Raw genomic sequence first — 26,389 nt, forward strand, 5'->3', positions numbered from 1 at the left:
AGTTTTGACGTAATAAGCATTCATAGTGCACTCTAGGATGTCCCAGTTTCAATAGGAACTATTGTGCAACCTTCTCTGGTAATGAGAGAGTTATCACTGTCAAAACGGCCTGCAAGACGAATAACCTGGGGATTGTAAATTTATTTGTTGGGAGCAACTGGTGCCACGTATTTGTGGGTAGCTCAAAAATTTATGCTGATGGACTTTTTGTGCAGAAGGAATCACGATTTTGTTAGTGCCTTTCACTTTCATATTACATAAAGAAAGTAACCTCCAATTTTTATTCAAAAATAAAAAATTTTGATGTTGCTACAGTTACAAATGTGTAAAGTTTACAATTTGGAGGGTAGGGTGAGTGTGGTAGAGTAATTAGTCGAAATTTTGGAGGGTGAGCTGGGTTATCAGGGGGAAAAGTACCCAGGGAAAATCACAGGTGTAGAAGCAAGTGAGATTAAAGTTACAACAATGTTGAAGCGAGGTAAGGTTTGGGAGTAGCCTAAAAAAGAAGATAATATTTGGTATCCATCTCCAAAAATTATGAAGAAAATAAAGCGATTGTTTTATCTCCATTTTATGTTGTACCTGACTCTCTGAAGTTCAATTTACAGCATAACTTACATCTACAACTTTTTTATTAAAATATAAGAATGGTAGAGTATGGCATAAACCACCAAAACCTATATGAAAACGTTGAAACATGTGCTGTTCCATTCTCACCCGCAATGAGAAGGTGAGAATAGTACAAAGAAAAACTTCTGGAGGGGGTGTGGGTAAAGTTCGAAATTATTTCAGGGTCCGAATCGAAAATCCAGGTTCTAAATTATAATGATAAAGCAACTTCATTTTTTTCGAATGAATGTTGAGTAATTACAGACAGAAATCTACTAAACCTGTACCATAGTCACTCGCTTTTACAGTAAGGGTTTTATTAAATGAAGGATGGCAATTGAAATAATAAATGAACATGTAAATGATTTGATAAGGGATTGAAAAAGAAAATGAAACCAACTATTTCACTTTGCCCATTCGCTTTGCCCTGCATGCACTTGACTAATTTTACAAAGCATTTAAAATACAAATAAGCATAATGTTAAGCAAATAAATATTGCACCGAATATTAGTAGGTCTAAATTAATATTTAAAACGTTAATGACGAGAACTTTATCATTTAATAATGACAAAAATAATTTTCTGTAAATAAAAATAATTTTCTGTAATTTCTAATTACTGTATCCATTTTTGAAAATGGCTTGTACTATCATATTCTCTGATTTCCAGAGGTAAATTTTTCTTGACTTAAGTAGACTACATATGATCCTACATTGTTCAAATATTACTTGATAGGTGGCGCTAAAAGCAGAATAAATACTTCATCATTCCAATTTGCCCCGCTATTTCATTTTGCCCTGCTTTCCTCTACACCCTACATTTATTCAAAGCATGAAATAATTATTAAAATAAGAAATAAAATAAGCCAATTTAAAGTAACATAGGTGAAAATAACTTCCATTTTTCAAAATTATTGAACAATTTACAGGATGCAAAAGGATCAAAACTTAAAGCGTGCAATTTTCAGCGAATATAAAGAATTTTTTACCCCAACATTTACTTATATGCTCTTGTTTAGCTTTCAATGGCAAAAAATAAATGCAACAGCAATTTTCTTCTTATAGCGAATGTTTTCGGATAATAGAATCGCATTTCTGGCGCTGCTTGAAGCAAAAATCACGAATTTGGCTGTTTTGTATCAGGTTGTATCAGAATTTGAAAATTGACGCAGATTTTTCACCCTTAGAAATATTTTCAACTCAGAACAAGACAAACTCTGATTGGTTACAGAGCTTTCTGAGAAAGAAAAAAAAACTACATGTTTCACAGCTTTAATTTCAGCCACTGAAAAAAAAGCATTGATTAATGTAACAAAATTTAAGTTTTTGAAAAAGTAGGTTGTAAAGGAGAAGTAAAATGGATCCAAAAAAAAAAAAAAAAAATTAGAATTAAGTATTAAAAGAAATAACTAATAATATAATAATTTCATCAAACAATAGACATTTCAAATTGCTTTCTTTCTTTTTCATCAGTATAGTTAGACTTACTTTTCAAAACTAGTTTGAAATTAAAATACATTTCAAATACATATCCTCTATACCATAATGTGACCATAATTGCACAAATAAATAATATATTTTGAGGCTAAGTATTATCAAATAATATTAGGAGAAAAGGGCAATTTTGTGCTTGTCCCTTCCCCAACAAAGTACAAAATATTATTAACCTAAATAATCAAACATATGAACCTCGGCCATCCACATGTGCACTTTAAGTTTTCTGGTGCTTTATCTTCAACATCGAAAACTCCATAAATCCATTCTAGTCTAACTTCAGTGTGATGCAACAATTTGTCAAGTACTTTTGGCCTATATACAAAACATAAATGAGAAATGCATGGTAAAAATAATTTCATCATTTTACTCAAAATAAACTTTTAGCCTAAGTACTATGCTAACAGTGTATGCTTAACAGAGTCAAAATTGTGTATAATATACATTTATAGCATCATTCATACACTAAAAATGAAAAAAAAATTGAGAACACTTTTTCTGCAATAAATAAATCAATAAAAATGTAGAGAAAAGAATTTGGAAGCCTTGTACTTATTTTTAACAAAATTATCTTATCTATTCATTGGTAAGAATTTAGATTAAATAAATAGAAAAGAGTAATAATCTTTACTTTCACTTTCTCATTATAACTTTAAAACTGTTGCAACATGACTTTTTAATGGTGTATGTGCAGGCATTTGTAAGTGCAGACGCTTGTGTGTGTGAGTGGTTGTAGGGCACTAACCGCCCAGATGTGGTTCCGCTTACGGATGCCAGTAAGCAGTCGAGTTTGCAGAGGCCCAGGTCCAAAATTCTTAAGTTAAGCCTTGAATGAATGCAAACAATTTGTAACCACACCGATGAAATTTTGTCCTTAATATCTACATAGTATGAAATGAAGTCTCCAAAAAGTGACTGTTCGTTTGAACGCACAAAACTCGAGAACTACCTAGTCAATTTTGCTGAAATTTTCAGAGTATCTTTCAGCACCGGAAAGGTTAGCAGATCAGTTCGAAAAAATTCGATGAGTAGATCTTTTTTTCATTCCAATTTAGGTCCAATTTTCATATAAAATCCCGAATATGGGGGAAAAAAATTACTCTCATACATTGTTATTACATATCGGTGGAAAGGGCAGATGTTTCCTCGTTTTACCCAAATTTTCTAATTCTCTAACTTAATCACGGCAGGAGTTATTCACGTTTTTAACTCACATTTTTTTAGGCTTAGCTGAAATTTAGGCAGTACTTTCTTCATTAAATCGATCAATAAAAAGCGAAGGAATTGTCCCAGAGTTTTCTTTTTGACACCATTGGAAAAAAAGCGACATTTTTTATTCCAGACTCTTGACCGATGGTCGAAAAACTAAGCTTCTATCTTCAAAGGAAAAAAGTTACAAGACTTTCTAAATAAAGTTTGAAAAATCTCATATCCGTTCAAGTTGTTAATCATTTTATTTTCGCGTTTACACAGTTACACTTTTTGAATCCATTATTTCTTTCCAGCTTTCTCATTTTATAATTTCTTAAACTTATTTTATTTTGTGTTTCCATGGTTATGCTTTTTAAATCCCTCTTTCTCATTTTAACTTCTTAAAAGTATTTTAATATCTGCCGTCATTATTTAGAAGGAAAATTCTCCATGAAGTTTTTTTTTTTTATTTAAGCCTGATTGTTGAATATACGTCACTTGACAAATTTTATTTTCAAGATAGATTGAGCAAAGACGAGCAATGTAGCTAGTAAATTTTAAAACTGTTAATGCTCTGAAATCCAAAAAGATAAAAAACACTTTTTTTTAACATCGCAAACTGCATTATCATGTGTATTATTTCTCAAAGGTGTTTTTGGTAGGTATGCCATAACTTCCTTAATTCTTCCTTAAAATTCAAACATAAGACATCATTCTAAATATTTTTTCACTGCTATCAGAGAAAAATAAATACAGGGTGGCGACAGGAACTGTGAAAAAAAAGTTCCCTGACTTTTCCCTGATTTCCCTGATTTAAGTTCACCAAATTTCCCTGATTTACGTTACCAATGATAATGGTTTTCTTTCTTTGCTCTACTTGAAATCCATTGTATATCTGCATAAAATGCAGTATTTTTAACGTTTTAAGCTGTTTAAATTTGTTGAACTAAAGATATATTTTCAAAAGTTGTTACTTTTTTTAAATAAAATGGTTAAAAAAATATATCAAGTCAATCTTTGGGGGGGGGGGGGGGGGAACCTACAAAACAGTACATTAAATTTTTCTACAATGGAAAGATTATAGAAAAAAAAAAAAAAAAAACTTCACTTCCAGAAACCACTTAGCATGAGAATTTTAGGAAACTATTAAAATTACTCTTAAAAACATATGTGTATTTAAGATAGAACTAAAAAGTAATTAAAGTCATTTTGAACTAAGTTTTCAAACAGTATAATAATTGTTGCAAGAATAACAAGTAATAGTGAAAGAATAGAATATTTATGCAAAACAGATGAAACCATTTGACATCCATTCATAGGGAGCTTTTCTCTAATCAAGAACATAGGTTTCAATGAATGAATACAGCATTTTAACAATATAAAAAAATTTTCTTAAGCACACAAGTTAACTCTATTTAAAATCATTTCAGTATGTAATGAAAAAAAAAAAAAATCTTAGATTGCTTTTGTAACAAAAAACTTTGAAATGCAAGACAAAAAAAAGCAATTAGTTAATTTTAAAACATATAAAAGGATACAACTTGGTTATAAAATTAAAGAATCACTTAAGTCTGAAGAAAAGAAAACCTTTATAATCTGCGGCGGCAACAAATAGTATAACGGCAAAAAACAAAGTTTTTTTTATTGAAAGTTCAGTTTTAGCAATTAAATTGAAAATGCAAAGAAGTGATAAGTTTCAAGCTTTTATAGTATTAATTCAAAAACCAAAGATTTCTTCTTGAGATCGTGATTACAGTAAGCTAATCACTTCAAGACAACGGAATAAAGGCAAAGAAGCTAAGGCATTAATGAAGGCTTCCTCTTTGCCTGTATGGTTGTTTATTTTACGTAGCATTGAAAGCGTAAAAGGAAATTTCAAGCTAGGTAAAATAAACAACCTAATAGACACAGAAGCAATCTTAGGAAGTTCATCCTTTGGTTAATAAGTAAGATTCAATACTTTGACGATGAGGAAAAAAGATGCACAAATATGCCGCAGTGTATAATCACACCTCATTCATTTTACTTTTTTTTTTAACAGATCATTGGCAGAAAATGCGTAGGGAATTAGAGTACTTAATTTTGTAAAGCAAAAAAAAAAAAAATTCTTCATAAAATAAATTTTCCCTGATTTTTTGTTATTTTTTCAAAATTCCCTGATATTTCCCTGACTTTTCCCTGATTAATAAATTTCCCTGACTTTTCCCTGATCTCCCTGATTTCCCTGATCTGTCGCCACCCTGAAATAACAAGTCACATTTTTGCTGTTATTCAAAAAATTACTAAAAATAACAGGTATTTGAATTTTTTTCATCAAATGTTTCGCAGGGCTCAGCTAGTAAGAATTATGACTAGAAGAAAAAAAAACAAAAGATGAAAACATAACTGGGAAAAATTACCTTTGTTTTTCTGGAAGACAATCTAAAACTTTGGAAATATATTCAAGGAATGGCTTAGGATGAGCATAACAAGACTTAGATAAATATAAAACATCTAAAGGAGTAATATGGTAACTTCGTTGCAGACACAAATCAATTCCTCTGGCTGAATTGACTTTAAAAACTCTACAAGAAAACGAAAAAATATTTAATTATAATAAAAAGGAAAAAAAAAAACAGTAATGAAGTAACTATTACTGTTACTTCATTACTGTTACTATTACTAGGGAAAACGCAGCTGCCACTATTTCATTTGTAGTGTTTTGAAATTACCTTTATTCATAGACATTTTGTTAAATGAAAGTTAATTCATCATATTATAATGCACAATGGTATCAAGATTACAATCCCCAGAATAAAATGCAAATAAATGCACCAATGCAAATGGACTGATGTCCAAAATAACTCTTCATTCATTGTCTGAAAAACAAGTTGAGAGCAAATTTCCTTGTAGTAATGCTAGTTTTATTTTTACTGAAAAATACTAGGAGTTTAAAATAATTGAAAAGCATAATATTATAATTTAAAATACCAATGTAGTAGTAATCTTGCACCAAAACAATATTCTATGAGAAAACAAATATTTTAATTACTTACGTTAAAAGATGAGAAATTAATATGGGTCCAATACAACTTCTTTCAAGGCAGTTTGCAGCTGTTTCAATTTGCTCAGATGCCAGTTTTTTGGTGAACTCGTCGGCCCCTGTAAACAATGATACTCCAGACAGCATCACATTCCAAGTCTTAATACAAGGTTTATTTAATATATTCAACAGTTCTCTAAGACGCTGGACATCAAAGAGATGAAAATAATTTTGAAGAAATGAAGCAGACTTGGAATCGTCAAATTTTGGAGAGCTATTGTACTCAAATGAGGAATCCTCACTAATAACCGTAATTTCTCCATTTGGTATTGCATTTAGATGTCCTGGATCACTAGACTGAGAACCTAAAATCTTCTGTTGAACAGATAAGCTGTTCGAGTGCACAACTCCTTCTGTTTTATGAAGAGAATGTGCACTTTCTGATTGTTTTAAAGTAGGTGGCTGTTTAATAACTTCAGATGATCCATTCATTACACACCCGGAATTTTCTTGATCTTTTTTACCATTGCACTTGGGTAAATCATCAAATTTGTCTTTTGATTTTAATACAAATAGAAGCATTTCTTTAACTTTATTGATTTTGCCCCAAATCTCTAGCTGAAAGCACATCATAGCTAATTCAGACATCATAACGTGATCATCGTATGACAAACAAAAAGGATCATAAACAAAAACAAATTCATCTAGATTGACTAATTTTCCTAGAATACTTTCTGTCCTTAAAGTACTAGAATCTGAAGTTTCGGCATTCAAAGAACTCGATTCAGCATGTTTATCATCATCATATGATTTTGATTCAGAAACTGATGGATCTTCTTGATCTAAACGATCACTCATTTCACAATTTTCACTTGGCGAAGAGTCCTGACTAGTAATTTGACTACATGTACTCCTGAGTGTGTCATCATCTTTATAGGAGTGGCTACTAGGATTGTGATAGCTTTGAAGAACACTTTGTACAGCCTGTATCACAGCAATTTGAGCAGAATGCAAAGAATTCACCCAATTTTCTAATATAATGGAAATGCTTTTACTATCACTTATAATAGAAATATCTCTGGATAAAGACCTGCAAAAAAAAAAAAAAAAGATTTATAATTGAAAACAACTGAATTGGAACAAGCTCAAAATTAAATAATATTGTGTGGAAAAACTAATTTAAAAGCTAAAAGTGATTTTAATAATAAATTGAGATTTTTAACAATATCTTACGCACTAAGAGCAATAACTGCTAGTGACATAATGCTTTTACACTAATGAAGGGGCTTCACTGTACTCTGAAAATAGCTATTTACAGTAGATTTTTTGAAAAAAAACTTCCACTTGGCTCCTGTTGATTAATCATATTTTAGGAAAGATTTCAATTTTGTGCAAGTTATTTAAATTTTTGGAATTTGATTTTTAACATTCTTTTTCTAACTGCTATGTAATGAAACTGAATTCCAAAAGATGTTTTTTCTATTTATGTAAATGCATTTTGGGAAGGCAAATTCTTTTTAAAAATTTTATTTTTCCTACTTAAAAGCTCTGAAAATTAATTTTGAAGCATCAATTTTACTTATCATATCAGTCTAGTTACTGTCAGGGCTTAGATTTCAACAACAGAAGGGTGGAAACCTTATAGTATAGTTGCACAACATATTTTTCTACAAAAATGACCCAAATGCCCTCGAATAAGAAAAAGAAGTGGTGTAAAAAAATAAAATGTAAAAGAAGAGGAGCTGAACTCCTATGAGCTTCCATGTAAATTTAGCATCAATTCTTTTTGTTACCAGTATACTACTTAATTAAATGACTTGCCAAATAAATAACTCAAAATAATTTTACAAACAAGTTGCAAACATTTCCAAGGTTATATTTTACACGAACACTTACCAGGCATTTTTAGTTGCTTCAAGAAGGTTACTTATATCAATGGAAGGTAAAAAAGACCAAAATTGTCTGTCAATGGAATGAAATTCAGATGAAGTTTTTTCATAGTCTGCATCTAAAAAATAAAAAACAATAAATTTTGGTTTTACACATGCATTAAGTGTGCTTATTAAAATCAATACTTTATGTATGCATGATTATTCAGTTTAAATAACAATATAATATTGCATAAGCATGCCATGCACTACCACTTCTGGAAATGATCAAGCAGAGTTAGAAATAAGAATTTAAATTTAGGCGTCAAATTAAACAACAATCTAGGTGCCATTTTGAGTGAATGAATTATACATATCATATTGCAATTTATTTTTGTATTTGACATGCTACTCTTGGCCAGTAGCATAAAAAAAATCTAAAAAATATATGGAAGATACTGTTTTTTTTTTTTTAAACAGATAAGATCATTTTTAAATTACTTTAAGAAGTTTTTTCTCCAGTTGCGGGGTTTGATCACGAAAAATATAAATCAAAAACTTAAAGTTTTGATGCAATCCAAAATTCTAGGCATCAAGTTTGGCTCCTAGGTTTGGAAATCAAATCATTAAAACAAAACTTTTGGTCTGAAAATGTGACTAAACACTGCTTATTTCTAACTTTGGATAGAAGTCAATAAAATTTTTGGATTGGCGTCATATGAACATAACTCATATCTTACTAACACCAGTTGCTTCTCACTCTATATAATACAGATTTTAGATCTAAGAAGAATAAAAATAGATAACATTATCAGAATATTTCATTTCAAAACTTCCTAAAACTTAACAATGATATTTCAAACTTTTAATGATTTATCATCAGGTAACTTTCCTTGATGCAAATTCAACACTCAAAAACTGATCTTATGGTACGAACGTTTTAGTCATATTGACATGTCTCATAATTGCGATTTCTGGTATGCTACAGAAATGACATTCAACAATAGGGGTGTTGAGTTTAATTTCTAAAAACCAAGAGCAACATACCATAGCTTGAAAAATTCAACAAATGAAACGATCATTTCCCTTTGTTATTGTAAGAAAAGGAAAACAATCAGTTACATTATAGACAAAATTTTGAAAAATTATGTACTGTAAAATTCCGAAAGTAACCCTCCCCCCTTATTTTTAAAACAAAACTTGTTAATTTCAGGGAGGGGGGATCATAATCAAGATTTTTTTGAAAAATTAGCCAAAAAAACTGTTTGTAGTGTTAATAATTTTAGAGTATAGAAAAGAAATACTAAGTGAATAAGAGTTAAAATTAATGAAGAGTGAGAAATTCATTAGATAAAACCTGTCAAAATTTTCTGGTTGTAATAAATTGCACGTGGATGCCATTTTTTTTCTTCGAAAGACAGGATTTTGCACTTTAAGTTGGCAAAACCCCTATAATTTATCGCTTGAAAATTCATCATGTGTTGAATGTAATAAGGTTGCAGTAAAAGAAGCAAAATCTCAATGTTCTTGTATCAAAATCGAAGCAAAAAGCACAATGACAACAAACGCAAATTCGTTACGAAAATTTACGAAAATCTTAATTTCGAAAACTTTGCTTTACAAAATTTGCAAACGTAAAAAACAGACAAATCACTTACTCATTTAGTAAAATATACATTTCTGATGACCCTAAACTCGTTCAAGTACTTTATTTCTCCTTTAAAAAAGTTTATTTTTAAGTTTTGCGCTACTTTTAAAGCAACGCATCTCCAACATGGCGTCGCGGTTTCAAAATGGTGTCATGTTGAAGATTGTTTATTTTCACAAATCAGAACAAAAATGCTCCTTCAAAATGAATAAAAAACAGTACAATTGCATAAATTTATTTTGTAATACATATGAACAATTAAAAAAAAAGGGCACCCTTGCATCAAAAAGAGTCTAGACATTTTCCAAGGAATACACCGTGGAGATCTTTTTTTTTGTTGTTGTTTCTTTGTTTAAGTAATCAGTGTTTTCTTTCTTTTCTTTTTTTTTTAAAGAAAACCTGCACATGGAGGGGGTAACTAAACCATGGGGTGAGTTAAGGGGGGCTTAAGGGGGCTACGCCTTCCTTGACAGCTTATTAACCCCCCTAAATGAAGAAAAGTACAAAGTTTAAAGGCTTCTTTCTACACTTTTTTTTAAATAATATTCTCCTAGCAGTTTCAAAGATAGTAAGGTGGCTAAAAATTACTTTTGTTAGCATCACCAAAGTGAACTTTAAGATGTGTTATTAGGATTAGTGCTTTTAGAGCATCAGGATCTGCCATGCCTTTTTTTAGCATAACCAAAGATAGCTTTAGAATTGCATTTTTTATAGCCTCAAATTCCAAAAACTTCTGAGGAGAGCTCCTAAACTCTCCTATCTATGCTCATTAGGGTGGATCGAAAAAAATAAAATTCCGAATCTTAATTTGGAATACCCACCAAAAGCTGTGCATGTGTAAGAACAATACACATGTAAAATATTATCAAGTTTGAACAACTCCTTGAGGGACCTACCAAGGCTTGAATTTCTACAAAAATAGGAAAAAAAGTCAATTTTCCAAAATTTTTATGAAAATAATAAGGTTCAAAATTTTTGTTCTAATACCATTAAAATGTTTCCATTTAACACGCTTTTCATATATCTTCAAAATTATTTACATTCTTTGCAGTATTAGGTTCGCACACAAGTTCGTAAAATTTCGTGAAATTTCCAAAAACTGACCTTTTTCAAGCCTTTTTGCACATTGCAATATTTTTTTTAAAAGTCCTTTTTTTTGCAATGATTGTGCAGAATGCAGTTTTAAATGGAAATAAAATTATACTTTATTATACAGTAGAAGACCGTTATAATGCCGACCTATATAACGCAATTCTCTATAAACCGCACAACTTTTCAGAAGCAAACAATAAATTTTGAAGCTTAAAAAATCACTCTGTTTTGCTTTGCAAAAATAAAAATTGTTAGGCAAATTAAATTTTAAAAATTTTTTGTCATTCCATCTTAATTCAAAGCTTTTAAATTTAGAATTAGTAACCATAATAAACAGAAAATACCAGATGGCTCTTGAAAATGCAGCTGTTATGCAAATCATGAAGCTAGCAGAAGTGCAGGATAATGCACTTTCTTTTGAATGTGAAACATATTTATTTGGAATAACTAATTGTAGTATTGGTGCTTTAATATTCATTGCAGATAAAACTCATTCTGAAGTGCTAATATGTAGAGATATTCTCAACGTTAATTTAAAAATTTGTGAAATGATCTATATGATGCAAAATCCTGTGTAACACAAAAGCTGTGGTCCCAAGATGTGCGTTATAATGGTCTTCTACTGTATTAACAGCCCAGCACTTACGACAAGGAGCATAATTGCTTCAAACTGGACCAGTGGAAAATTGTCGCACCTGTCTAGCAATTTACCTATGGTGCTGCAAAAATTCACATGAACCAGAAGTTTCACCATCAAGTAATGTGAACAGGTAACTCAAAGGTTGCTCGTATGCAGTTCGCAGATTAACCATGGGACAGGATGTCCAATTTTATTCTCTATGGCCGCAATTGCACCGTTCTTTTTTCTGGTTCATTGGATTTTTCAACCATGGATTCCTCGCTTATGGTTCTTCTATGGTATCTGTCTCCAACCATTTCTTTTTGTCATACTTTTGTCTTTACGGCTATCGAAAAATGTACTTTCAAACCCTTTCATTTCTAGTTTGCAGATTTTGAACAGAAGCATGTACTTCGTCTGTGACACCTGTGACACTTTTCTCGCTGTCTTCGAATTTTATTCCTATCAAGGACTTTAGAGCGATCATTATTTGACACAGTACCGAAATTCTGTAATGTTTCTGAAGCAACATCGCTCATCTGTCAGAAATGCCGTACTGGTAGCACACTCTTGATAGCGTTGGCAGAGAAACCCTCATTTGTTTCACTTTTGAAGTGACATCAATACCAAAAAATGTTGATGGCTCTGTTGGCGGAAGTATAGTTGTTGCAAATTTTTCTTCTTCTGGAATTGAAACAAAATATTGCTGTTCCTCATGAGTGTGATTACAGCATCTCGTTACGTAAGTGAAAATCTGAAAAAAATATTAATCCTGTCATTCAACGAAATGCCTATTTTTGCCACCCGGAAAAAATTTCCTTAGCAGCGATCACTGATGAACGAAGTACATCAGAGAATTGGCTTTGCGAAGATTTTGAAGGCCAGACAAGTGGCTTCTGTTCATGAAGAAATAACAGAATTCTATAATTCAAGGATTAACTTTGATGCATCAGACTACTCTGATGTTATCAACCGGCAAGAATGTGCAATAACTGCCACCCCTTCTCCTATTTTAGCTGGCATATCTAATGAAAGTCTTCAACAATACATTGAAAACACCAACGCCAATTTTGCGTTCGTTATTTTAGTTAGTACAACTAAATCATTTTGATAGTTTACTTCTAATGCAAAATGAATAATAAATTTATACTTAATACATGTGGCTCGGCAGATGGAAAAGGTAGAATGGAACTCGAAATGCAGTCACCTGTTTTTAGTGGATGCTGGGCTGTTAATGTAATAAAGTTTAACTTCACTTCCGTTTAAAACTGCATTCTGTATAGGCATTGTAAAAAAAGAAAACAACTTTAAAAGAAGAAATATTGCAATGTGCAAAAAAGCTTTAAAAAAGTCAGTTTTTGGTTAGTTTCGCAAAACTTAACGGCTTATGTGCGAACTTAATGGTGCAAAAACTAAATAATTGTGAAGATACATGAAAAGAGAGTTCAAAGGAAGCATTTTATCCGAATTGTAACAAAAATTTTAAACACTACTATTTTCATAAAAATTTTGGAAAATTGTCCCTTTTTTCTATTTTTGGAGAAATTCAAGCCTTGGTAGGACCCTCAAAGAGTTGTTCAAACTTGATAATATTTTACAGGTATGTTGTACTTACACGTGCACAGCTTTTGGCAGGTATTCCAAATTAAGATTCAAAATTTCGTTTTTTTCGATCCACCCTAATGCTCATGATCCATCATTCCTTAAAAATAAAGATCTAATCTAGGAATTCTGAATAGTAGGCTGCCTGAGTTAAAAAAAATGGTAGCCACTTTTGGCTTGAGTAGCATTTTTCTTTTTTTATATATAAACCTTAAGGGAGTTTTCTCCGAATTACATTGCCAAGGTGGAGTGGACTAACACGCCGAACGTCTCAGGAATGGAAGCGTGTTGTTCTAGCAAGATATACAATATGATTTTTAACAAATAAAGAAACACATGGTCGCCACTTCTGGTGACTAAGACTTGATTTTTTGGTAGCCAGTGTCAATGAAATGGCCGCATGTTGGCGGCTGCCGACCACTAATCTAGAGCTTTACTTAAAAGGGCCTTTTTAGGCTTTCGATTTCGAAACATTTCCAAAAGAAAGTACTGCTGTAGGAATGAAGTGCAGTGTCTGCAGAAATGAGTTTTTAGTAATTTAAAGAAACGCGTTTTGTATTCCAGAGTAACAATAGAGGAATGTTTGAATTTTACGCTTTTTTTCGTGCTTTTTTTTCAGAAGAAACCAAATAAACAAGTTCATGCAATGAAGGAAGTGTAACAGTTAACAAAAATGCAAAATAAAATATTTGCAGATACTACTCTTTACTTCCCACAGCAGAGCACCCATTTACTTCCCTAGCGTCTCAAAATATAGACCAAAATTCCTTTTTGAATTTTCAATATCTAAAAAAGAAGCAAGTAAAATAATAAAATAAAAAATATCTGCCCCAACCCCTTCTCCTAATATTTTACAGCACAAAATGCATTTTTTAGACTTCTGCTTAAAAACTTAAAGTGGAAGGTCTTCGAACCAGTCTTTACCTAGTATTAGTACTAAAGATTACCTCAGTCTTTAAGATTTCAATTTTGAACATTTTACGAAGCTGGCCTTCCACTAGAGATGCAACAAATATTCGGCTTCGGACGCATACCTAGTTTACTATTCACCCTCGGTTGAATACTGTACAAAAACTGGATTTCATTGTCACACACTGAGAGATAAATGTATTTTTATTTATTCTCATCATATTTAACAGCCAATTTAAATTTAAATGAAATCTTGTTATACTATTCTGGCCAGTTTTGAGGGTATGACAGCCATGAATGACAGCCGAAATTGTCTGCATTAGAAATATACTAAATTTTAGGTTAAAGTTGGATTTGTTTTTCCTTTTTTTTCTGACATATTAAAAAAGTTGCTAAAATAATTCTAATTTGTCAAGAATTTCAGTAGATAAAATACGACCAAAATCATACACGAGGCAAAGGTTAGTTTCTTTCTCTCTGGCAGTAAAATATGTATAAAAATTTAATGTTATGATAGAAGTGTTTTTTTTATTAGGTGAAGGGGGGGGGGGGGGTAAATTCAGGATTTAAAAATGATTCCACTTTTCACAAAAAAGGGGGGCTATAATCGATAGGGGGGGGGGTTACTTTTGGAATTTTACGGTATGATACTCTGAAAAAAAAAATCGAGTCCTATTTAGGAAAAATTGCACCTCTATCGAAAATCTTTCTTAAAAAAATAATTATTTTGTAAGTAATTTATCTCAATACAAAAAGAAAATAGTTTAAAAGACCTGAAATAGCAAGTATAGGTGAGAAACTGATATTTTAAACAAAGATACCTGATTGTGAAACAGGAGAAGCACTATGACCTGTTTCATTTTGTTTCGTTTTCACATCTAATAATTCAGGCTTTGAATCTTGCATTATACGCTGTTCCAATCCACGCAAATTTTTCATTATAATGTTTTTCCCAGATGATATCTTGTTGGCAAGACTGAAAAAATTATAGACATTGAACTACCTAAGTTCTCAAATTTGAAAAATATACAAGAAACTTGATCAAATTTTAGTGTTATAAGAATAAGAATTTATTCTTATAGTGTTGAACCAAAACTATAAGAATAAATATACTCTTGAATTATATTTTGTTACTTTGATGAGAATAAAAGAACCAAAACAAGTAGAGAGCGCTTATGGCCCGATCGAAGAGATTTGTGATTTTTGCTTGTCATACCTGAGTGCTCATAATATACAGGTTTGTGAGAAAATCATCAATAAAACTCATACATACTTAGATATCTTTCTGTACAGCACCAACGAAGTTGATTAATTTGCTTTGAATAGTCTCGTCGCTTTTTTGTGTTACCATAAAATAAAAAATATCTGCCCCAACCCCTTCTCTTAACTCCCTCCCTCCATGTGTGTGTGTGTGTGTGTGTGTGTGTGTGTGTGTGTGCTTTTCGGTGAATAACCATAACCAGAAATGCATCAGAGCTCGCTTTTGTTTTCCTGTGAACTCGACAGTCATAAAGTCAGTGAGCCCATTGGGGACATTTGGTGTTTCAGTTTGAAATTCTTCACATTTTGATTATTAGCTTCTCTTTCATTATTTTCATGTACTTTAGCTTGAATTGCAGCTACAGTATCTCAAGGAGTAGTGTACTTCACAAAATAATTTTTTCAAAAAAGGCTGCCATTACTTGTTCACAGGATTTATGATTCATCACTATCCAGTTGACTTCTGAATGTTAAAAGAAATTTTCCGAGAAAGGATTATTTGAGCAAGAGAAGGGAAATTCAAAATATCAGTTGTATAAATACTAAAAATATTGCTCCCTATATATGAGGTTTTCATGTGAAAAGCACATTGTGCTCCTATAGATTTAACCTTGTACCAACTAAACATGATTGGTTCCCTCAATAAAATACAGGCTCCCTTTAATCATGGCTTGTTATAAGCAAGTTTGACTGAAGTTAGTTTGAAAAAACCAAAGTTCACAAAAAGACATTATTCCAATAATTACTTCCTTTTATGAAAAAGGAAGTATTGTATTCGCGAAAAAAATTTCACTCAAAAATCGGCCTTAATTTCCATTTTTCTCACCCCCGAATGAATGTTGAGTTTTTTTTTCCGACTCGATCACACATGGATATATGCCTAGGAGCGTACAGACTTCCGAAATATCCATTTTGACAACCCCTGAGTTAAGTACAACGAAATTTCTTGTGACGTCCGTGTGTACGTATGTATGTGCATATAAGTGTATGTATCTCGCATAACTCAGAAACAGTATGTCCTTGAAAGTTGAAATTTGGTACGTACACTCCTAGTAGGGTCTAGTTGTGCACCTTCTCTTTTGGTTGCATTTGGATGTTCCTAAGGGGGTCTTTTCCCCCTTTCTGGAGGGAAATCATTGTTAATTTCGATGTAAACTCAAGTTGTGTTATAATTTGTCGGACACTTGGCGAATGGCGATATATCGCCAGTCTTTTGGTCGCCAAGCTTTGTCGTCAACTTGGCGACAAATTTTGAGATTTTTTTTTTCTTTTTTAAATCTGGTTTCAATTTGGCCACTGTCGGTGATATTTAGACAGTAAACAATTGAATCACATTAAAATTGCCAATAATGGGGAAATGACATTAAATTGGAGTAAAAGGAAGTCATGTGATGCACACATCAACTCGTTTTTCTTCCAATTCTACAACATTTCAAAGAAATGCAGAAAACTACCTAAGGTCATTAACACTCATTCAATTTATTTAGTAGCAATTTAGAAAATTTCTTCAAAATTTCATAGATAGTTTGAAAGTTATGTAACTGCTCTTTCTTGATTTCGCAAATTTTAATGTAGGATGATCTTGGCTGAAGGGAAAAAAAAGGACTTTCGTATGAACCACAAAAGCCAAGAAAAACCTGGATAAGGATGATAAGGGAGGTACTCCTCTGTTGTAGATATGTCATGGCTCATTTTCAACATTTTTCACCAAATTGATCAAAAGAACAAAGCACCTATTTTCTCTTCAAATGTTGCCAAAAATCAATATTGTTGAAATTTAAAATTTAAAGTTTAATTTTTAAAATGAAACATTCCACTAAACAAGACTAATAGTTACATTAAAATTAAAACAGAAAGAAAAAACATCAAACAAATGAACAAAGCCATTAAATATATCATCTTTGGATATGTCAGAAGGTCTATGTAAGTATTGGATTTGTTTTAGCCTCAATGTATTTTTGATTCTCTATGTTGTATTTTCATTTGAAATTCATTTTGTAAGTATGCTTTTGAATGACTGTTAGATTGTTTTAGCCTTGCAATTTCTGCAAGGCGTTCACGAGCCTGAGTGTAACAACATATGAGTTTTGGGAAAATAATGCTGGAATTAGTGTGAATAAGTTTCCTTCAAATTGCTAAATACATACATTTAAAAATATGATTCAATAATAAATAATAAAAATAAAAAAAAACTTGAGTTAATTGCAAAATTTATCAACATGCATATAACACAGATATACATTTAAATGATCAAATAACACCTTAACAGCAAATTACTTAATAGGAAAGATATACTTTACTTAATTTTACTGAATTATTTAATAACTGTACTGGGATAACAGGTTTCTTTAAACCATTATCTTTTTCAGAAGAAATAAGTAATTTAATAATAATTTAAGAGAAAAAAAACATGTACACACCTTTCTTTTATATTTTGAAAATCAGCTTCAGATCCAAATAGCACTGACATGTCCAAATTTGGCATCATCATCATTGAACCATATAAAGAATAACTTGAATATCTATATTCGTCTAACAAATTTTCATGATATTCATACTGGGGGGAATAAGTAACACCAGCATGGTTATTCATATCAGCCAGGGATTCTCTACCATTTTTGGATGAAGCTAAATTATCATCTGTTGTTGAAACTTTATTCTGGAAAGAAACTCTCTTCTCATTGGAATTACTTTGTTTTGACAAATCTTGTAAGTTTAAACTAATACTTGGATTCACATTAAAACCATTATTATTAAATTCATCCCCATTAGTGCAGGAAGTGCTTGCTTCAGTACAACCATTCATCTGATTTTTCAGAATATCCGTGCTAGATTCATAATTGGTTATGCTATTACTCTGAGTAGAAATGAGCATGTTTTCGCCATTCAATTTGATTTCTTGAGAATTAAGTTCATTTTCATTTCTACTGTCTTGAGGGTGAGTCCAAGACTGCCAACTTGATTTATTGTGCATATCTTTGCTTGAAGGACTACTCTGAGTTTCATCACTCATTTCTGACACTCGGCCTGATGTTCCGGAATCAGTGCTATCAGGAGTTTGAATGATGCTTGAAGTTCGTGTTTTAGCGTTAGAATCTTTTAAAGTTGCAGCTGATCTTTGACTTTTAGGACTGAAGGATGCTCGATCACTAGATCTTGAAGGGCTTGAATGTGGAGAACGACTGCTATTCCTGAACACTGGAGAAGCAGAACGCCAACGACTAAGGCATACAGAAGATGGTGCATCATCATCAGCTTCTCGGATTAATTTATTAACAACGTATATACCAGAATTGAGTCGTACTGGTTCAGACATTGCTGAACTTGAGCGACTGGATTGAGACAATTTATCTGGGCTAAGACCTAAACTATTCAAAACAGATGAAAGACCAGAAAATAAGTATGATTTCCCCATTTCAGAGGCTTTTTGTAGCATATCAAGCATAAATGAAGCAGGAACATGAAGATTTAATCTAGATAAACAAAGAGATGATTTTTTTAGTAATAATAATTGTGCTCCATGAATGGCTAAACCTTGCTGATACAATCGACAAACACCCTGTTCGACAGTCATCAAAGTATATTTTTCAAATTTGTTGTTCAAATAGAAAATGAAAATATCTCCTCGATGGCACTTTGCTTCTTTGATACCTAAAAAACAACGTTGATTAAATTAATAACAACACATCTCATTAAAACATGCTAAAAATTAAATAATCACAATCAGCTTTTATTTTAAACTTTCACTTAAAAGTTTTGAAAAAAACGAACATTTTTTGAGCAATCCCGATTGCTTACTGTCCTCACTTGATCGTTCTTGGCATCTGGTTCCTTTTTCAGCTTGGACCAGGCACACCAGCACCGCCGCCCACCGGTCTCTGCAGGCGCGGCTCTCCCCTGGTCCTGAGCTATCCGCTTCTCTGATCGGAGGCGTCCATGTCCTACACACACGCACGCTTACACACACACATACACTCACACACGTATGCGTGCATACACACAGCTCTATGCACACACACAAGCCTACACATACACACACACACAACTATGCACACATAACCGCCCTTGAGGCGGGGCTGGCTTGGGGGGACAGTAGCCGTTTCTAGAAACAATAATGGACAGGAGCCATTTCTAGAAACAATAACTCTAATGAGTAGGGTCCTGTCGCAGTTCGTGATTGCGGAAAACATAATTTGAATTCAAAATTTCGAAAATCAAATTAATTTTCTTTTTGAGTACTTTAATGTTCTAATAGTTCAACCCCAAAACAAATCGTCAGCGAGAAGCCATGGAATAGGAAATTACAAAAACTATACATCGATATTAAGACTTATTAACAGAACTCTGAAAATGCCAAAATTACAATGTAAAATTATTAATAGGCAGTATGTTTTCAACAAAGTATGTGTCCTACATTTTTAACAAAATTTTATTCAGAGCACCATTTTATAATTAACTATTCATTAACCAAAGTTTCATTGTTTTCATATAAAAGTAATACATAAAGGCATTTTATAGAAAACAGTCGATTACTGACAGCAACATTAGTGGTTTCTATATTGTCTACCAATTTTTGGCCTACTTTCCCAGTAAAAGTCAGAGAAAGAAGAAAAAAGTATGAAAGGAGGCTTAATGCATCTTGAAAATATTGCGAAAAACAAAACAAAGTCAAAAGATAAAAAAAATAATCAAATAAATATTGAAAAATTAAAAATTGGAAAGTAGGGTATTGAGATAGGGGAAAATATCTGTCGGTAGATCTGTCTGTCTGTTTCTTTCCCTCCTGTCTGTTTTTCCTCCCTCCCTAATAACAATTGAATGAATGGGATTTTCCGGCTTTTGCCGGGATTCTGGCTTTTTCAGTTGACTTTTAGAACCTTTCCTCCTTTTTTGCCTCTTTCAGGCCTTATTTTTCTCAAAAATCAGGGGGAAAGACGATCTTTTAAATTTTCAGCCACCGATTTCTTATTCTATTTTTCTCCCTCCAATTGGCTCCTCCACGATATCTGCCAAAAACGCATGTATTGGAATCGTGCCAACGATGTCAAACACATGCTGAGCCGAAATTTGCATGCCTCGCTTGAGATTTCAATCTTTTTCCATCCTGCAAGTATTTCAATTATTTTTAATGTTGGGTATTTTTTTACTATATGCTACCCTATATCTACTTATTTAATTCAACATTTCAATAATATTTATGTTTCTTTATTTTTGAAAAAATGCAAAAGTCAATAAAAAAAAGTGGCAGAGCACCCACAGTCTCGAATTTTATTGAAACTTGGCATGGTTACTTTTTTTGTGCATTTAAGAAAGTGTAAAAAATATTTATAGTGAATTTCAAATCGTTTAGGTTTTACAGCATGTTAAAAGTTTTGAGATTTCATGATTAAATGAAACAGCTGCAAGTTGCTCTTTTGATTCCGAAATTGTATTAAGAAGTTTTTAAAGACAAATTTTGGAAGGAAAAAGATAGCCAATAGTTTATATACATATATATATATATATTTATTTTCAATTCTTACTATGAAAAGTATATTCCACCAAATAAGAAAATTTCCGATTTTTCTCTCTGTTGTAAATTTTTACTTTATAAACAGACCTAATTTTAAAATTTATGTTCTCACTCATTTAACACTATAAACTCAAATGTTTTTAATGAAAAAATTTTATTTTTCTCTCAAAAATATGAAAAGTTGCCACCATTGTGTGATGCAGCCAAGATTAACCTCTGACTCCCCCAACCCTTTGTTCAAGAACTCAGGGGTTAGAAATTGTTGCCTCTTTTTAAAAAATTAGACTTTTTTAGGAATAAACACTCTTGCAAGAAATGTTACAATGCAGAAAATTGTACAAAAGTATTGCTTATAGTTAATTAAATATGTATTACCTTAAAAGCTGGTAAATTAGCCATTTTTTATTGAATTTTTGAATATCATGGCTTCCAGGTTCTCTTTTGATGCGGTTTTGGATAGCATCCCTTGCACATAATTTTTTTGGATATAATCCTTTTTATGAAATTTTTTTGGATTTCCTCCTTTTGCTCTCTGACTACTCTCATCCCTGGTTAATAGTCTGATTCGAACATTTTTTTTGTTCGAAAGATCTCGGGAAGGACACCTCATTTAAATCAAGACTTCAAGTTTAGTCAACAGTGCAGTATTGCTAGTAACAAAGCCAACAAAATGCTTGGGTTCATCAATAGATCTATTTCTAACAAATCTAAGAAAGTTCTTCTGCCTTTATATAGGAGTTTAGTAAGACCTCATTTGGAGTATGCTGTTCAGTTTTGGTCGCCTTATCTAAAGAAAGATATTTTTGTATTGGAAAGGGTTCAAAGAAGGGTAACTAAATTAGTAAGGGGACTCTCAGATTTAGATTATGATATCAGACTTAATAGGCTTAACATGTATAGCCTGGAGCAAAGGAGAGTCAGAGGGGACATGATTCAGTTATTTAAATTTATCAAAATGAAAGATGTAAATGGATTAAATTTTTGTGGGGAAAGCAGGACAAGGGGTCATTGTTTTAAGCTATTTAAATCTCAGGCTAACTTGGAAATCAGGAAAAACTACTACTTTAGCAGGGTCGTGGGCACTTGGAATAGCTTACCGGAAGAGGCGGTAATGAGCAAGGGAGTGGATAGCTTTTCATCTTCATTGGGGACTAATTAATTGACTAGGATCAGCCTAACTGGGTCCAGAGCCTGTTGCTGGTCGTCACATTTGTATTTGTATTTGTATTCCTATATTTCACTTTTTGATTTGAACTACTTTTTGTTCAATTTTGAACAGTTCAAAAAAACGTAACATTAGCGCCTACGGGGAAATTCAAGGGAATTACGAACTTACAGGCGAATTTCTTCAAACAAACTTGTAGGAAAAAGCTTTTGATGAAAAACATGTACACAGGGTGTCCCAAAAGGTAGTTTACAAATTTAACATGCTGGTCTGTCATATCATGATGAACAAGAGTTTTGGGGTTGAACTATTAGAACATTAAAGTACTCAAAAAAAAAAAAAAAAAAAAACATAGAAACATGTGTTTGCAAACACAATGCTGGTGCACTACATGCACACAAAGTCAGACACTAACGGATGCACAACATGTCGCATATCTATTACACAAAGACAGTTTTACACAACATTTTAGTTTTTAAGGAAAGTTTGAAGCAGGTGCTAAAATTTGGGTCCCACCAGCTCTCATAATCACGTTGCAAAGACAACGCAGCAATCGGTAAAATCTTGTCCGAATGGATCGTCATTACTACCGTCGGTACTTTGTTGTTGCGATGTGTGTATGACAACTAACGGCAGCAAATTTCAACAACAGCTTTAAGCCTTCCTTGAAAACTAAAATTTTGTGTAAAATCCTCTTCGTGTAATAAATATGTGAGATGTTGTGCATACATTAGTGTCTGACTATATGTGCATGTAGTGCCCCAGCATTGTGTTTGCAAAGGTATGTTACTATGTAAATCTTGTTCATCATGATATGACAGACCAGCATGTTAAGTTTGTAAACAATCTTTTGGGACACCCTGTATAAAATATCTTTTTACATTGAACAATTTTTCCATTCAATTCTTAACAGTTCAAGTCCCTTAACATTAGTGCCTATAGGCAAACTGAAAGTCAATGTAGATTCTGTACTTGAAGGCCGATTTACTTCAAACAAATTTTGTTGGAAATAGCTCTTGACCATAAATTCCCGACTCAAACTCTGAGAATTTTGGGGCACCTGACTCCGACTTCTGTGCCCGAAAATTAGTCGGACTCCTACTCCCTGACTTTGACTTCGTAGTTTTGGCAAAAATTTTTACAAGGAGGAAAAAAGACCGACTCTGATTCTCGATATTCAACTCCGACTCCTTTATCTCAAAATAAGTCTGACTCCACAAACATTGGCAGAGTTGCGCACTCTAAAGAAAATGACCGATTCCAACTTTGAGTTTTTGACTTAAATGCCTTCGACTCCTGAATCTGACTCTTTTATCCCAAAATGAGACTGACTCTGACTCCGCAGATATGGTTTTAACTGTGAAATAATTATTGTTAAATGACTTGTTTTTACTTTCACTCTAAAGTTTTAATTAATGTATTCAGTTTTCGGTGGATAAACGCGAAGACCTTTATGTTTCTACATTAAGATATGAGCATACTTTTTTTTTTTTTTTTGACAGCGAAAATTATTTCTTTAAGTCAATATTTTATTGTTTTTATTTTTTTGGAAAGTACATTAATTCATTTAAAAAATCATTTTTTGGCAACAGGGGTAAAACAAACTTTCTTTAATGTGATGTATTTAGTTTAATGAGCTTATTTTTTTTCTTTATAAAAGTGGTTAACAAATTTTTCTTCTAATGGAAAAAAGTGTATTAGCTGCTTTGCTTAAAAGGTGCTGCTATTTTATTTGTTTGTTTATTTATTTGTTTATTTTTTGTGCATCTAATTCTTTATGAGGGTGAGGCATATTTTATTCCTAGAAATTGACTTAAAATATTATAAAATTATGTTTGAAGTAATTTTTGATTTCAGCTACTTTTGAGAATATTGATCGGATACTAGAAAGTAGATATGGGTATACGGGTAAGTAGGCTTGTTTAGTTCTAGACAGAACTTCTAGTTTTCTTCTCCATTTCCTTCATACCTATATTTGAGAGCTCATAATTATATGATTTCATAACAGGATTTCTTACAATTTCAAAATGTGTGCGCAATATTCTTGCAATTCATGCTTTAATTGAATTGATATTTTTCCTTTTTCACTCATAAATAAAAGTAAGGTCTTTATTTCTAATAATACATTCACAATAAATTATTTTAGTAAACGTTGAGAACTTTTGAACACTTTAGGGAAATGCTATGCAAGCTTACTAACCTTTGATATCATCACTCCATAAAATAACTTCAGCTCGCTTGGGATCAAAGACAAATGCTCCTTGTTGGCTCCATGCAAATATGAAAGGAGAATCTTCGGTGCTAAAGAACATTAATTCTTGAGTAAGTGTTATTATTTCAAGATTGACATAATTATCAAATACAGAACCAACTTTACTCTAAGGTAGTCGAATATTGGTCTACTCCCTGCTAGTTGTCATATATTTCTCTCTACCCCATCACCCCTTATATTGATAATTGAGCCCATCTGTGTAGCTAACCTTAAGTAACTCCCCAATACTCACACATAATTCTGAGAATTTCAAGATTGCATGGCTTTCGAAATGTATTTCAATCCTTTAGAGCAACAGAGTGACAACCTAGTTAAGTACCCAGCAGTTTCTTTCAGCATATGCTGTAAGTATTGTTCCTCATTACATACCTTTTGTATAGTAAATAGTGTCTATTCTATTAGCTGCAGCAAACATTAAAAGAAATCACTCAAAATTCTTTTCCGTCTCACGAATTGCTAGGGTGGGGAAAAGACCAAAACGAGAGCACAAACGTAATATAAACAGACGTAACTACACCCGGGTTAATACAGTTTAAGCGATACTTTTTGACACATACATTAATCCATATGATTTAAGCAAGTGCCCTTCAAATATCTTATGCAAGATTTTATGAATATACTGGACTCACAAGTGTTCTTTTGCATCAAGTTACTTGTTGACTACAGAAAGAATAAGATCTCAAATAATTAGAAACCAAGGAGAATAGCAAACTTTACAGATAAGTAGACAGTATCTGATATGGTCAATATTTACTACTCAGAGAGCCTCTTTACAGATATTGACTGCAACCAGAACTCATATGATGAGAACAAATATAATCTATTTTTGTCCTCACCATATATACTCATTGCTTTTAATGTGAAAATGTTTAACCAGTTAAACATGTAGTAAAAGTGTGCTTTATTTGAGAATTCAACACATGCTATATTACCTGGGCCATATTAAAAGCAACTTTTGAAAATTTGTTGCTTGTGGCTTTGCCTCTTCTACTGCAGTTTCATCCATACTGACTTCATGTCTGCAAACATAATAAAAAACATTCATTTTAACAAGAGCTCTTTCTAGAAAAGATCTTAATGCAATACTTAAAAAGAAATAAGTCTGTAAAAACAATAAATTTTGTTTATTTCTTACTTTAAAAATATTTTTTTAACTAAGTACACATACTAATTATAGCAGATACTTGTCTTAATAAGTCTACAAATACTTACAAACAGTATCTGCAAATTTTTCATCATTTTGTTACATTCGCGTCATCTATTACATACTTCTGTGCTAAGTGCAGAAGTGATATCTGCAGCTGAGTTCAAAATGAGAAATTTCCATTTAAAGTTGTGTGCCTCCATGTATTTGATTCAGATGAAACTTTTTCAGAATTTTTAAAAAATCTTTCCCATTGACAAATGACCATTGTATTGAGGTAAAATATGTGACAAAGAATCACCTGGTGACAAGAACTAATTCTGACAAAATGTGCAGATACTACTTTTGTGCTTAACACAGCAGTGTAGCGTTATTGTACAGGCTTGCTTACTGGGTTTCTGCCCAAAATAAAGCACGAAAAAACACAAATTCCAACATTCCCTATTTTTAGATGGAATCCAAAATGTGCTTCTTCCAAAAACTCATTTTTGCAGGTACTGCCCATTACCTTCCTACGCAGGGTCTAGGGAAAGAAAGGTTTGGACCATCTGGAGAAATTGGTTCAGGGGGTATGAAATTCGTGGGGGTCGTTCTCCACTATGCTGTGGATGCATAGCAGAGCACTTAAGAGCATTTCAATAGAAAAAGGAATTGCTTCATTAATATTTTTGGACATCAAAATCTTAATTTGAAAAAAAATTAAGTCATGCTACTCAATTTATATTCTTTGCTATTAGTGTTTATGACTCATATGCATCCACAAAAAAGTATGAAATAACTATAACAGGTACAGATAATGAAATGCTTGCATTTGTAGAATATATGTACAACTATACAGGAATAAACTATATATTCTCCGAAACTGAAACATGATTTTTCATTAATAACCCTACTATTTCAGAAATTTATTACGCATTGAAACAATTTTTCATTCTTTTAAACAATTTATTTAAACTAGACAATATTCAAATACTGTCATGAAA

The 26,389-nt window shown here is 32.1% G+C and overlaps 1 protein-coding gene across 1 annotated transcript in view; it reads right to left on the reverse strand.

Annotated features, from left to right (window-relative positions):
• Positions 1-26,389, reverse strand: part of LOC129230324 (BLOC-2 complex member HPS5-like) — a 65,292-nt gene that overhangs the window by 25,166 nt on the left and 13,737 nt on the right. The window contains exons 8-15 of the mRNA XM_054864726.1: positions 25,195-25,281; positions 24,191-24,291; positions 17,734-18,964; positions 14,875-15,029; positions 8,212-8,323; positions 6,329-7,405; positions 5,693-5,857; positions 2,298-2,417 (exon numbers count right to left, since the gene is read on the reverse strand). Of these exons, the coding sequence (XP_054720701.1) occupies positions 2,298-2,417; positions 5,693-5,857; positions 6,329-7,405; positions 8,212-8,323; positions 14,875-15,029; positions 17,734-18,964; positions 24,191-24,291; positions 25,195-25,281 (3,048 nt within the window). The remainder of the gene's footprint in view (positions 1-2,297; positions 2,418-5,692; positions 5,858-6,328; positions 7,406-8,211; positions 8,324-14,874; positions 15,030-17,733; positions 18,965-24,190; positions 24,292-25,194; positions 25,282-26,389) is intronic.

The sequence above is a fragment of the Uloborus diversus genome, chromosome 1 (assembly GCF_026930045.1).
Source record: "Uloborus diversus isolate 005 chromosome 1, Udiv.v.3.1, whole genome shotgun sequence".
NCBI lineage: Eukaryota > Metazoa > Arthropoda > Arachnida > Araneae > Uloboridae > Uloborus > Uloborus diversus.